Below are 13,025 nucleotides of genomic sequence, written 5' to 3'. Positions count from 1 at the left end.
TTAAGATGCAGATTACACTCTCCCTATTAAAATCTCAGCTGACTGTTTTGCACAAATCTGACAAGCTGATCCTAAAATTAATATGGAAATTCAAGGGACCCAGAATAGCCTAAACAATGAAAAAGAACAAAGTTGGAGGACTCCCACTTCCTGATCAAAACTTAACTACAAAGCTACGGTAATCAAGATGGTCTGGTACTGGCATAAAGATTCACACGTAGACCAATGGAATAGGATTGAGAGTCCAGAAGTAAACATTCACTTTTATGGTCAACTGAGTTTTGACAGGGTAATAATTAGGTGGAGGGAGAATAATCTTCAACAAAAGGTACTGGGACAACTGGATATGTACAGAACAAAGAAGGATTCCCATTTTACACCACATACAAATATTAGCTAAAAATGGATCAAAGATTTAAATGTAAGACAAAAGTATAAAACTTAGCAGAAAAGAAGCATAAATCTTTGTGACCTTGGATTAGCAATGGTTTCTTAGCTATAACATCAAGAAGCACAAACAACAAAATGAAAAAATAGATAAATTGGACATCATCAAAATTAAAACTGTTCAAAGAATATCATCAGGAAAAATTGAAAAGACAACCCACAGTATGAGAGAAAATGTTTGCAAGTCACATTTGATACGGGACTTCTTTCTAGAACATAGAATTCCTACAACTCAATAATAAAAAGAAATACTGCAATTTTTAAAAATGGACAGAAGACATAGACATTTCTCCAAAGATACATAAGTAGCCAATAAGCACATGAAAAGATGCTCAACGTCATTAGTCATCAGGGAAATGAAAATCAAAACCACAATGAGATACTATTTCACACTTACTAGGATGGCTGTAATCAAAATGATAAGTGTTGGTGAAGATGTGGAGAAATTAAAACCCTAACACGTTGCTGATGCAAATGTAAAATTGTGCAGCTACTTTGGAAAATAGTCTGGCAGTTCCTCAAGATGTTAAACATATCCCTCTAACATTAAAAATTAGAACTACCAGCAATTCCACTTCTGGGAATATATCCAAAGGAAACAAAAACACTAACTTGAAAAGCTATGTGCACCCCCATGTGCACGTTTACAATAGCTGAGGCATGGAAACAATCTAAGTGTGAATGGATAAAGATGTGTGTGTGTGTGTGTGTGTGTGTGTGTATTATGGGAGTATTATTCAGCCATAAAAAATGAGGAAATCCTATTTGCGACAACATAGATGGACCATGAAGGCATTATGCTAAATGAAATAAGTCAGAGAAAGACAAATGCTCTATGATCTTATATGTGGAATCTAAAAATACCCCCAAACTCATAGAAAAAGAGATCAGTCTTGTGGTTACCAGAGGCAGACGGTGGGGTAGGGGGGAGCGGGAGGCAGGTGGGTAGAAGGTACAAACTTCCAGTTATAAGATAAATAAATCTAGGAATGTAATGTACAACATGACTACAGCTAACACTGGTGTGTAGCTAATATTTATAGGAATTTATAGAGTAAACTGTAAGAATTCTCATCACAAGAACATTCTTTCCTATTCTTATCTCTGAAAAGAGGGATGTTAGCTAAACCTATTGTGGTAATCATTTCACAACATATGTAAATCAAACTATCATGCTGTACACCTTAAACTTACACAGTGATTTGTCAATTATTTCTCAATAAGACTGAAAAAAAAGGTTAAACATAGTTACCGAATGATCCAGAGTTATCCTATGACTCCACTCTTAGGTATATACCAAAAGAAATGAAAACGTGTCCACACACAGAGTTGTACATGAGTGTTACGGCAGCACTATTATAATAGCCAAAAAGTGGAAACGGTCAAAATGTCCACCACCTGATGAATAGATAAATAAAACATATTCCATACAGTGGAGTATTTACTTGGCAATAAAAAAGAAGTACTGCTCCACGCTACAATGTGGATGAACCTTGAAAATATGCTAAGTGAAAGAAGCCAGACACAGAAGGCCATGCATTGTATGATTCCATTTATACAAAATGTCCAGAATAGGCAGATCCAGAGAGACAGCAGATGTGGTTGCTTAGGGCTGGGGGTGGGGTTGGAGGGAAAATGAGAAGTGACGGCTAATGGGTGTGGGGTTTCTTTGTAGTGTGATGAAACTGTTCCAAAATTGACCGTGGTGGTAGCTATAACACCCTGTGAATACACTAGAACCCGCTGACTGGTACACTTTCAGTGAGTGAATTTTATGTTATATGAGGTCTTAATCGCGACACAGTATATACATAAATGGAAGGCGCACAGCCCTGGCCTGATTTGGGTGCTTCCTGGTTAACTGCTCACACTCTGTCTTTGGCCTGGCGAGTCTGCCTCTCCCCACCAGCTCCAGCTTGGTCCCAAACCGCCCTCGGTCACCCACTGGTGCTGGCCCTATACACATGCACTTGTGCTTTCCTACCACACAGCACTTCTGGACAATCCTGCTGTGCTCCCCTGGGGGAGTATCCGGGACTCCAGAAGCTTTCTCGGGACTCCTCCAAGCACCAAGCGTTGGCAAAGCCCCACCCGAGCTACATTTGTGACCTTGTGTCCCAGATGGGACTGGGCAGCAGCACCCCATGAAGAGCTTGCATGCCATTCCTTGATCCTGGGCCCTGAACCCAACTCAGCCCCACTGGTGACTCCGGTATCTGAGAGAGTCAGCCCCGTGCCTTTGGCCTTCCCTTGGTCCTTTCCTCTTCCTGCCAGCTACCTAAAGATTTGGGTGGTGGGAGGAGGTTCATAGGAAAGAAAGGAAGGGTACCCCAAAGAATTAAATGGAGTAGCTGGGGGAGGGGGGATGAAGGAGAAGGGACAGTGGCCACAGGTTAGTAGGGGAAGTGTCAAAGCCTCTTCAGGTTCTCCCAGAGTCCCCTTTGTCACCCAGCCCTCATGAGCATGCAGACTCTGGGTGCTCTTATGCAGGTTTTTCTTTTTTTAAATTCAGGAGTCAGAGGCTGCTTTCTTTCCCTGGTCCTTGCCTGCTCCACTCATAGAAACCCCCTCAGGTGGGGCTTTTCCATCTGCTCCTCACAACCCCCCTCAAAGCTACACAGCAAGTATGGGGAGGGAGGCACTCAGGGAGAACCCCCGACCTTGTATCGGCAGACAGCCACAGGCCAGGCAGGTGGGGATCTCCCCAGAATCCCCACCCACCCTTCTGGACTGGGATAGGGGGAGCAGGAGGGGTCTGGGCCAAATGTGCAGTCAGCCATGGCAACCTGAGCTGGCTGCCTGCCAGGCCACGTGTCTGGGTGATGTCCTGCAGCGTTCCCTTCCAGAGGCCTTCAACCAAGAAGTGTACTGTTTGGGGGGCAGGGGCCAGTGTGAGGGAGATGGCAGAAGGACAGTTGGCCTCTTCACCCTGGGAAGGCAGGAGGCACTCTTGGGAACAGCCTAGGACTCAAGGCTCCAGGAAGAAGCCAGGAGACTGAAGGGGCCAAGTGGTTCCTGGGAAGCCCTGAGCTCTTCTGTCCTGTGGCCACAGGAAAACTGCTCAGAACAATCTGTAGCTAGCTGAGGGAGGGGGCTCTCCAGAGGCAGAGGCGCTCCTGGGATAGTGCCAGGAGTTGTCCTATACAGGCCTTCTGAGGGCCCAAGGGCACTGGCCTGAAGTCTGGACAGAAGCTGGGGTGAAGGAGCTGCTGGGCCACAGAGTAGGACCTGCCCAGGAGCTGTGGCCTCTTACTTGGAGAAATACAATCCGGAGTGGGTATGAGGCCAGGGTTCCCCCACCAGGCCTTGCCTTTGAGTGGTGACCCCTTCAGAAGATTCTGGCCAACACCAGGGGAAGCAGTAGCAGTAGACCCAGGAGAGGGCCCCAGACGGGACCAGGGCCCGGGTTCAGCCCTGAGAAGATTGCAGGTGGGTTAGAGCCCTCCGCACCTGTGGGGAGAGGGTTTGCCTCAGCCTGCAGACAGTTCTACCTGACCTCCCACCCACCCCACCGAGCATGCAAGTGGGGGCCGCCAGGGAGGAAGGTCCCATGTAGAGGTGCATGCCCCGCCATGCTCACAACGCCTGTGCTGGGGGCAGGGTGCCGACACCCTGGAGTCAGGAGGGCAGGGAGGACGGACACTACAGGTCTTACCTGGTAAGGACGACTGCCGGGCCAGGCTTTTAGCGGTGGCAGAGATATTGGGGAAGTTGGACAGGGACTTGGAGAAGGCAGGCCCATTGTGGTTGAATGCGGCCTGCAGTTCACTTGGCTCATCCTGGACTAGAAAAACTGAGGCGAATTCCTCACTGAAAGAAACCAATGCAGCCTTACCCTCTTCCTGGGAGTCGGGTAGCGGCTCTTGTGTCGCTGTCAAGGACACCTTCGGGTGCAGAGAACTCGTCGGGCTCCTGGAGGACATTCCTAGTGTACTGCTGACCTCTTTGTCTGCCGATTTGGAGATGGGATCATAGGTAGGTTTGGGGGAGGTAGCTGGCCGCTCATACAAGGAGAGCAGGCTGTGAGTTTTCAAAGAGGGGGCCTCGGTCGTTAAGGAAGGTGGAGCCTCTGTTGCCATGGAGGAGGAGCCTTCCGTTGCTAAGGAAGATGGGACACTAGTCTGTACAGCAGGTAGAGCCTCGGTTGCCATGGAGGAGGGGCCTTCCGTTGCTAAGGAAGATGGGACACTAGTCTGTACAGCAGGTAGAGCCTCGGTTGCCAGGGAGCTTGAGACCTCTGTTACCAAGAAGAATGGAGTTTCCGTTGCTAGGAAAGAAGAGACACCTCCTTTCCCAGAGTCTGAGGCTTCAGTTGCCAGGGAAGGTGGGGCCTCAGTTACCAGTTGAGGCAAGTCCTGAGCCTCTTCTGGGCCTCTGATGGGTTCTGATAAGAGACACAAGGCCTGACATTAATGCTGCAAGTGGGACCCCATATCCCTCACCCCACAGCAATCAAGGTGAGATGACCAAACATCCTACGAAGACACACAAACACACATACACAAACTCTCTCCAGCGAATATGTCCCTCACTGGTAAGAAATGTTACTTCTCAGTTGCTTCTCCATCCACTTCCTTGTCCAAGTCTTCCTCTCTCTGCACTCGCACTTGCACTTTTTCAGGGACTTCTCCAGCTGGATTCCTGTTCCTAAGGCCCATCTAAATCCCTCTGGCCACGCCCACCACTCGGCTCCGCCCACCCTGGGCTGGTCCCATCAGACCACGCCCACCTGCCCCGGTGCTCGGGAACCGGCGGACTCTCCTTTACACTCCACTTGGAGGGTTGAAATCCGGTTACTTAGAATGACGGGGCGGCACAGTGGCTGTGCAAGGAGGGCAAAAGGAACTGGGGAACCCAGATGGGGTGGGACTGCCGAGGGCCCCTGGAGGTCGCATCCAGCGGGGCCGCTCCCCTGCCCATGCACTGCTCAGGTGCCGGGAGACACTCCAGACCATCCAGTGGGCGTCCCTTCCCTGCCTTTCCTCTCCCTTCCACCCCATCCCCGACTTACCACAGAGGGAGTTCTCACAGTGGTAGCCGGAAGGACATTGGGAACACGGAGTTCCCTCCTGGTAGGGCCTCTGCCCCTTCACGTTCCCCCTGCAGGAGGCGAGGAGGATGCTGGGCGGTCTCTGGGGACCCCTGGCCCTATCCCTCATACGCACACCTAGTCCGGAAGTGCCGCATTGGCTCTTACTTGCCCCCAACTAACTTGCTGGCCCAATGAAAGCAAACTCCCATCGTGACTTCACAGCTACCCACCCCAAGGGTATAGGGCACAGGCTCCAGAATGGCCCCCTCCCACCTCTTTAGATAGTGCTCAACTCAGCCCTCCCCTTGGCTCTGCCCACCCATAGGGCTCCCTCGGACTCACGGGGGCTCATAGTTGCAAACCAGCAAATGGATATTGGTCTCCTCAACGCCCTGGAGCTTCTCGCAGAAGTGGGAGCCACAGCCAATGCGCTCTGTCTTGGCCCAGACCACCTGAAGGAGAGCAAACCCAGCAATTTAGCCTGGGTGGGACTGCCTCTAGCTAATGTCTCTCTGTACCAGCCTTCTGCAGGAGAGAAGGAACCCTTACAGCCTGTAAGAGCCAAGCCCCTGAGGACATGCAACTTCAGGACAAAACTCTGAACAGGGGATTTCACGGGGGTGGAGGACGTGATGGGGGAGGGAGGGATTTGTTCTGAACCCTCTACTCTCCCCTGCCAACCACACACACTATTTTACCAGGCCTCTCTTCCTCTGAAAACCTTCCCTTCTGATGTACCCTCATGAAGTCTTCCTGCAGGCTGTTCCTAGGGGCTCTTGCATTTTAAACAAGAGATATATCCAAAAGAATTAATCTCAAATAGGAGAATCTTAGCCATCACCAACAAGCAAACTCCAAGGAAGTAAACAGGAGGAGCCATTTGGAAAGTAGAACTTCCCCCAAATCACAAGCTCTGCCTCTCTACATGTGGGTCTGCTACCTGCTAGAAGGAGTTCTGTGTGCAGCATAAAATTTAAAAAGTTAAAACAACATTTGTGCACCGCGACAGGCTGAGACCAGCAACCTCGCTATTTCCAGGTCTAGTCTCCCCGGAGTCACTCAAACTAAGGCCAGTTTTTGCTGTGAGATCTGGCTCTGGCTGGTAATTCTGCACACCCTCTCGCTTGGATTGGGGTCCTTCTGCTTAAATCAGGGCAAGGTCCCCCAGATACCACTATTGAGCATCTCCCAGGCAGAAATCACCCAAGTGCATGTGCACTCAGCTCCAGAAAAGGCTGGGGTGGAGGTGGGGCAGACCCACCCCTGCTGGGCACTGACTGCAATCCCAGCAGAGGATGTATGGGTGGGGGGTGGGGAAGGGGGAGGGAGGGTGAGAGGTGGCAGGGTACAAAGGGAAGGGGGCAAGGAGGGTCGCGGCACCCTCACAACTTCCTGATCTGCGTAGGTGATGCTGGGATTTCCTGCCCTAAAGATTAGCACTAAAAATACCACCCAAAAGAGGCACTGGAAAATCCAATTGGAGGATATGGGTGGGAAGATGGTTTGTTCATTTTCCTTTGTCTTTTTTTAAAACTTGTCTTCATCTTATTATTTGAACAACAAATTAGCATTGGGAGAAGGAAAAAAATAATTCAGTAACACTGATGTTAATCCCCCCATACACACACAGCCTTACACCTCTTATCTGAAAATTCAAACTTTCAAAATGCAGTGAGAATCCCGACTCAAGCAAAAAGTGAGAGGCCAGACGTGCTCTCCGAAGGCTCCCTGAGACCTTCCCTCAGTGACAATTTTCCTTTATTTCCAGGTAGTTTTTAAAAACAAAAGATAAATTAAACAAACGAAATTGTCTATTTGCTTTACCGGTCCCTAGCAGATTGGAAGCAGCAACTTAGACATCATGAGAAATGACAAAAGAGGGACAGTGAGAGAGCTGACAGAAGTGGGAGGGGACTCTTACTGCTGGAGCAAAAACCCTGCATAACTTACGTGAGAGGACAGGACTGCTTACAACTCCGTCGGATGGCCTAGGACAGTAACTACCGTCCCGGAAACGGGCTCTGAGATACCTAGTAACAGGTCTCGTCAGTACCAGCAGGCCGAGAGGGAGGGCCTAGGTTTTCAGATCGTGGTTTTTGAAAAGTAAACTGAAAACGGTTTTTAGTCAGTTCGAGAAGCAGACTTCGTCAGAGGCCTGGACAACCATTAATTGTTGTGGAAAGACGACTTTATGAAGGATCTGAAGGGTCTTAGAGCGCGGACTAAGAGACTCACAAGCGGTGAAGGAACAGGTGGCTCCGCCCCGCCCGCCCCGCCCGCCCCGCCCACTGTTCTCGCGGCCCCGCCCTCCGGGCCTCGCACCTGCGTGTAGTGGCCGCACATCTGGCCCGCGTCGCAGGTGGAGGTGCTGAAGTTGTAGTGCTCGCGCTCGTGGTGCCACTCCTCCACGGCCAGCGGCACATCCACGCCCTCGTCCGTGATGGCGAACAGGTTCTCGCCACGCCGCCCGCGCTCCTTGTTGTGGCCCCACACACACTGCTGCGCGTAGGCCTTGGCAAAGGCAGCCAGCTCCTCGTCCCATCTCTGCGGGACAGGTCGGGGAGGGAGGTGAGGACACCTTAGGCTCAATGGAGGCAGGAGGGGAGGTGGGACAAGGTGAGGACGCCCATAGTTCTGACCCAAGAAGAAGATCGAGGGTTGCCTGGGCGCTCTGGGGGCAGGAGACCCTCCCTCCTTGGCAGAGTGACTCGGGGCCATAATCTGGAACAGGTCTGTGCTCCTGGTGGACTTCTGTGGGGAGGTGGGAGGGTGCTACCTTAGGCCGTGGACTTAGCCAAACTCGGGACCATTCACCAGCCTTGTGATTTGGGACGGATTGCCTAACCTTTCACAGGACATTGGGAAGAGTAAATACTATTAATATTCACATCCTTCCATGAGAAAGGTGGGCCCTTCTTACCTCCCAGGGCTGCCTGAACTGCTCTGAAGATCACAAGCTGCCCGGTGAGATGTTCAGAGGCTGGGTGTTTATTTAGCCATTTCTCTCCCCTCATCTGACGTGGGACTCAGCAATCCCCTCTCAGCTTCCACCGCCCCCCTCGGGATAGCGCAGCCTCCATGGCTTTGTCAGTTTCAGCCTTCCCTCCTGAGTGCTATTCCCAAGTGCTCTCAATTAAGTGTCTCTGTGTGACCCTCACTGAGAGGCCTCTTTCAGAGATTTGGTAGCCCAAAGAGCTCAGATTCCAAAGGCAGTGTTCTTCAGGGGACCTCAGGTGAGACAGCAGGAGGGGGCATTTTTAGGTTAGGGGGACTCTGAGGTTCTCTGTCCTTGGCTGAGAGGACAGGCCCCGTGTGGGTGGGAAGAAGGACTAAAAGACATTTGACCAAAGGATTGAGGAGGAAGGCCTGGATCCCATTAAACTTTGTCCTGGCCTCTCCTGGAAAAGGACTGCCTGGCAGTGACTCTTGCTCCACCCTCTGGGGGCCCATCCAGCTGTGGAAGCCAGACAGCCCATAAAGCTCCAAAAGCTTGGGTGACCCGAGCGGAGGAGGCTGTGTGGCCACACCCTCTCCCCACCCACACAAGGTTCTCAGAAGCAGCTGCCTGGGGTGGCAATGGCAGCACCACACTGGGATAGCCCCACTGCTGTGACTAAATGAATCCCTCTCCCTCTCTGGGCTTTTTCTTTTTTTTTGTCCCAAATCACTGGCCCCTGAGGTTCTCTCAGACTCTGGCAGTAGTGGGAGTTAGGCAGTGGGAAAGGGGCAGGGAGCTGGGGATCAGGATCAGGATGACCTGTGGGCCCTCAGACTAGACTGAAGGCGCTCCTTCAGGGTAGGGCAGTGCTGGCACCCAGCAAGTACTCAACAGACATTTGTCAGCTGTTGATGAGTGAGACAGGGCCCTGCTTAAAATGGTCTCCCCTACAAAACTGGGCTTTCATTTCCATTCTGACTAGATGCCTGGAGTCCCACAATTAGAGTCATTCCTTTGGGTCTTAAGATTTCTTAGTGGTCCAGAGACCCCTGGAGAATTTCAAGTCATGGCACCCACCCACATTGGCCACATGGTCACCATCTGAAAGCAAGTCCATTCATTCACTCACTCATTCATTGAACAGTCCTGGGCACCGTGCCAGCCCTGGGGTGACAGCAAGGACCAAGAAGCCCAAGTTTATGTTGTCCTAAATCATTAACTGGGCCACCATGTGGTAAATGACAGATACACAATGGGTAGATTAGAGGCACCAAAGAGGGCCATTAGCTCAACCTGAGGGTGGAGAAGGAGACAGTAAACTAAGTTTTAAAAGATGAGGCATTGGCCAGGTAGAGAGGGGAAGGTATCCTGACGAGAAGGCAGTACTGAACAAAGGCATGGAGGTGAGAAGCAATGTTTTGGTTGGAGAAATTCAAGCTGTTCAGGTTACTGAAGGAGAAAGTGGGTGGGAGAGGAGGCTGGAGAAGTAAGAAGGGGCCGGAGACACAGAGAGAGACTTCTCAGGAGCTGGAGCTTTATCTTGAGGCACGAGGGAGACACTGGGAGCCATTGCAGGGTTTTAAGCAGGGTCAGGCCTGTGTGTTGGATCATACATTCTGGTAGCAGAGGCCAGATGCTGAGGAAGCAGGTAGCGACTGTTCTAGGAGATCTTGGGAGAAGAAATGAAAGACTGAACGTGGCTTGTGCCATAGGGATTGGGGGGTGGGGGGTGCGAGGGATAGGGTTCAAAGAAAATTAAACTTCCTGGGAGGTAAAAGTGATTAAATGTGGAGGCTAAGGGAGAAAGAAGAGTCTACTTATAACCCACACCTGCCTCACCCTGAATCCATTCCCTTTTTTGTTAAACACTTAATAATTGCCAGATGCTGTTCTAAGTGCTTTACACATATTCACTCATTTAATCCTTACAAGCACCCTACAAGGGAGTTGTCATATTGTTATCATCCCCAATTTACAGATGAGGAAGCTGAGGCACAGAGAGGTTAAGTAACTTCACTGAGGTCACACAGCTAATAAATGGCAAGTTAAGGTTTGAACCCAGGCTGTCTGGCTCCAGAGTCTGCATTTGCCACTGCTGAGGTTGCACCTGAGCTTTGTTTCCACCAAGCAGCAGCATATCCCCTCACTATCTGAACTGCTTCCCAGAATGTTGTCCCACCCCTGAGAGCCACCTCTGTCAGCAAAGCAGCTTTCAGCCTCTGTAGCCCTCAGCCTCAGCCACCAAAACTGTAGGGCATCAAGGATTTACAGATGGGGAAACTGAGGCCCAGCAAGGAGTTCCAGGCCTCCAGCAGGGAGCTGCTGGCCTAGCTGGTACCAGCATTCAAGGCTCCTGATTTGTTGTCTGTGGTCCCTGGTTGCCCAGGCAACAGGGCTTGAATGATGGTGCTGTGTGTGTCTGTGAAGCCCCTCCGAGATCTTTCACGTGGGTCATCCTGTCTGACCCTCATGGCAGGGATGCCAGCCCCACATGATGGATCAGGAAACGGGAGCCTTTGTGACGGTAAAGGGGCCCACCAGTCACTTCACCAGATGGGCAGAGCTGGTACAAGTGCAGTCTGGGACCCCCACGGTCACTGCTGTGTTCCCCAGAGGTGGCCTTGCTCTCAGGCACCAGCTATGGCTCGCTGGCACCAGCTATGGCCTGCTGGTATGACCATCAACCTCCTAGGCCACCTGAGGGTGGCTAGAGGGGATGTGCTAGTCCAGCCCTCAGGGAAGGCAGGAAGAGGATGAAGTTCTCACTTAATCTCTTTTAATCCTTAGCGTCAACACCCTGCCAGCAGATAACTCTCCCTCCCTGATGGAGGTGCTGTGTTTCCCCAAAAATAAGACTGGGTCTTAAATTTAGTTTTGCTCCAAAAGATGAATAAGGGCTTATGTTCAGGGGATGTCATCCTGAAAAATCATGCTAGGCTCATTTTCCGATTAGGTCTTATTTTCAGGGTAACCACCACCTCAACTCTGGTTTCTGTCATCTGTAGGCAATTCCATGTATGTTCACTATATATGCATGTGTTCCCACCTGTGTACAATAATATTTTTCACATTTTAAAACTTCATGTAAATATATCCTACTGTGTGTGTGTGTGTGTGTGTGTTTATTTCATTTCCCCTCTGACTCAATATTATATCTGTGAGATTCAGTCCACATTAATATATATGTATTAGGTTGGTACAAAAGTAATTGCGCTTTTTGCAATTATTTTTAACCTTTTAAACCGCAATTACTTTTGCACCAACCTAATAGCTCCAATTATGACCCCATTTTACAGATGAGGAACTGAGGGTCCTTACTAGGTTAAGGGACTTGCCGCAAATCATGGATCTTATAGGTGGCTGAGACAGAATTTGAACTGTGTGATCCAGAGTCCTTTCTGCTTCTGCTTCCTGTGCTCACCCCACTTCCTCTGTACTTCCCTCCCCCTCCAGGTGCCCTGACACTTCCTGCTGCCCTGTTTCCTCTTCTCATCTCCTTGGAAGGCATCTGAAAGATGGTTGTCACCAAGATGTTAGGAGCTTCCTGTGTTCCCCCTCCCAGGGGTACATGGATTTTAGAAAGTTCTGGGAAGGGGTCACTGGAGTGGGAAACGGGGGCATTCAGGTCTGGCAGTTGTATGATCTGCAAGCCCCTGAGGGACCAGACTGTCCCTCTGAGCCTCAGTTTCCTCATCTGTATAATGGGGCTGCTCATGGGGACCTGGGTATTATATAATGTCAGAGATTCTGTCACTGACCCGAGAGGTAAATCTCTGAGAGGGATTGGTGGGGGGCCCTGCCCAGCACCCCTTCAGTCCCAGCAGGTGAGTGTCCCTGATCACACTTACCATTTGCAGCATGCTGGTGGCTGGTGGGGACACATGCGCACGGTAGAGGTTGTGCAGCTCCACCATCACTCGTTTCTCATCATCACTCAGGGCTCCAGCAGGGCCTGCGATGGCCACCAGCAGTAGCAGTGGTGGCAGCAAAAGTGCCAGCAAACTTCGGGAGCTGTGCATGGTGGCCAGCCCTCTCTGCCTCTCCCTTCCAGGGGTCTGGCAGCTGGATTTAAAGTCCTTCCCACACAAGCACCACCCTGGCTGGGGCGGCGGGAGGGGCTGTCTGGCAGCCCAGCCCGGCTCACACAATGTCTTAGAGAGGGCTGGGTGCTTGGGTCCCGACCAGAGTTGAGTCCACTCCCAGCATTTATTTCCCCCCGGAGTCCTTGGCAAAAACGTCTTTTCTCTCAGTAACGGGGGCTCAGGCCAAAAGCAGTGTGAGTGCCGCAGTCCCTCCCAAGATGTGGACAAAGTTTTGACCCAGGTCCTCCAGAGACAAAAGCATGGTAACCTCTGCAGAAGTCACACCTACTGGGTGCTAAGGACATAAGAGGAAGGAAATCACATGGACCACATCCCCAGAGCACTGGACAAAAAGAGGAAGGTACAGGTGGCTTGTCGAAGGATGGAGGAAGACAAGACGTATTTGGTAAAGGCTGAGTCAACCTAAGTCTGAATCTCTGTTCTGCTCCTTTGCTAGCTGTGTTTTGGCTATTTTCTCTACTGAATCAGTAACAACAATAATACCTACCTCATAGGGCTGGAAGGA

At 50.7% G+C, this 13,025-nt stretch overlaps 1 protein-coding gene across 1 annotated transcript; it reads right to left on the bottom strand.

The window, feature by feature from the left end:
* Positions 1 to 1,931: 1,931 nt before the first annotated feature.
* Positions 1,932 to 12,450, bottom strand: PI16 (peptidase inhibitor 16). The gene is made up of 6 exons (XM_033103596.1): positions 12,266 to 12,450; positions 7,802 to 8,023; positions 5,822 to 5,931; positions 5,459 to 5,547; positions 4,103 to 4,831; positions 1,932 to 3,897 (listed from the first exon to the last, which is right to left on the bottom strand). Exons 1-6 carry the CDS (start codon positions 12,434 to 12,436, stop codon positions 3,776 to 3,778), a joined length of 1,443 nt encoding a protein of 480 aa, XP_032959487.1. The 5' UTR covers positions 12,437 to 12,450; the 3' UTR covers positions 1,932 to 3,775.
* Positions 12,451 to 13,025: the final 575 nt, after the last annotated feature.

Source organism: Rhinolophus ferrumequinum, chromosome 3 (assembly GCF_004115265.2).
Source record: "Rhinolophus ferrumequinum isolate MPI-CBG mRhiFer1 chromosome 3, mRhiFer1_v1.p, whole genome shotgun sequence".
Classification (NCBI taxonomy): Eukaryota; Metazoa; Chordata; class Mammalia; order Chiroptera; family Rhinolophidae; genus Rhinolophus; species Rhinolophus ferrumequinum.
This window is presented reverse-complemented; position numbering and strand designations above follow the sequence as displayed.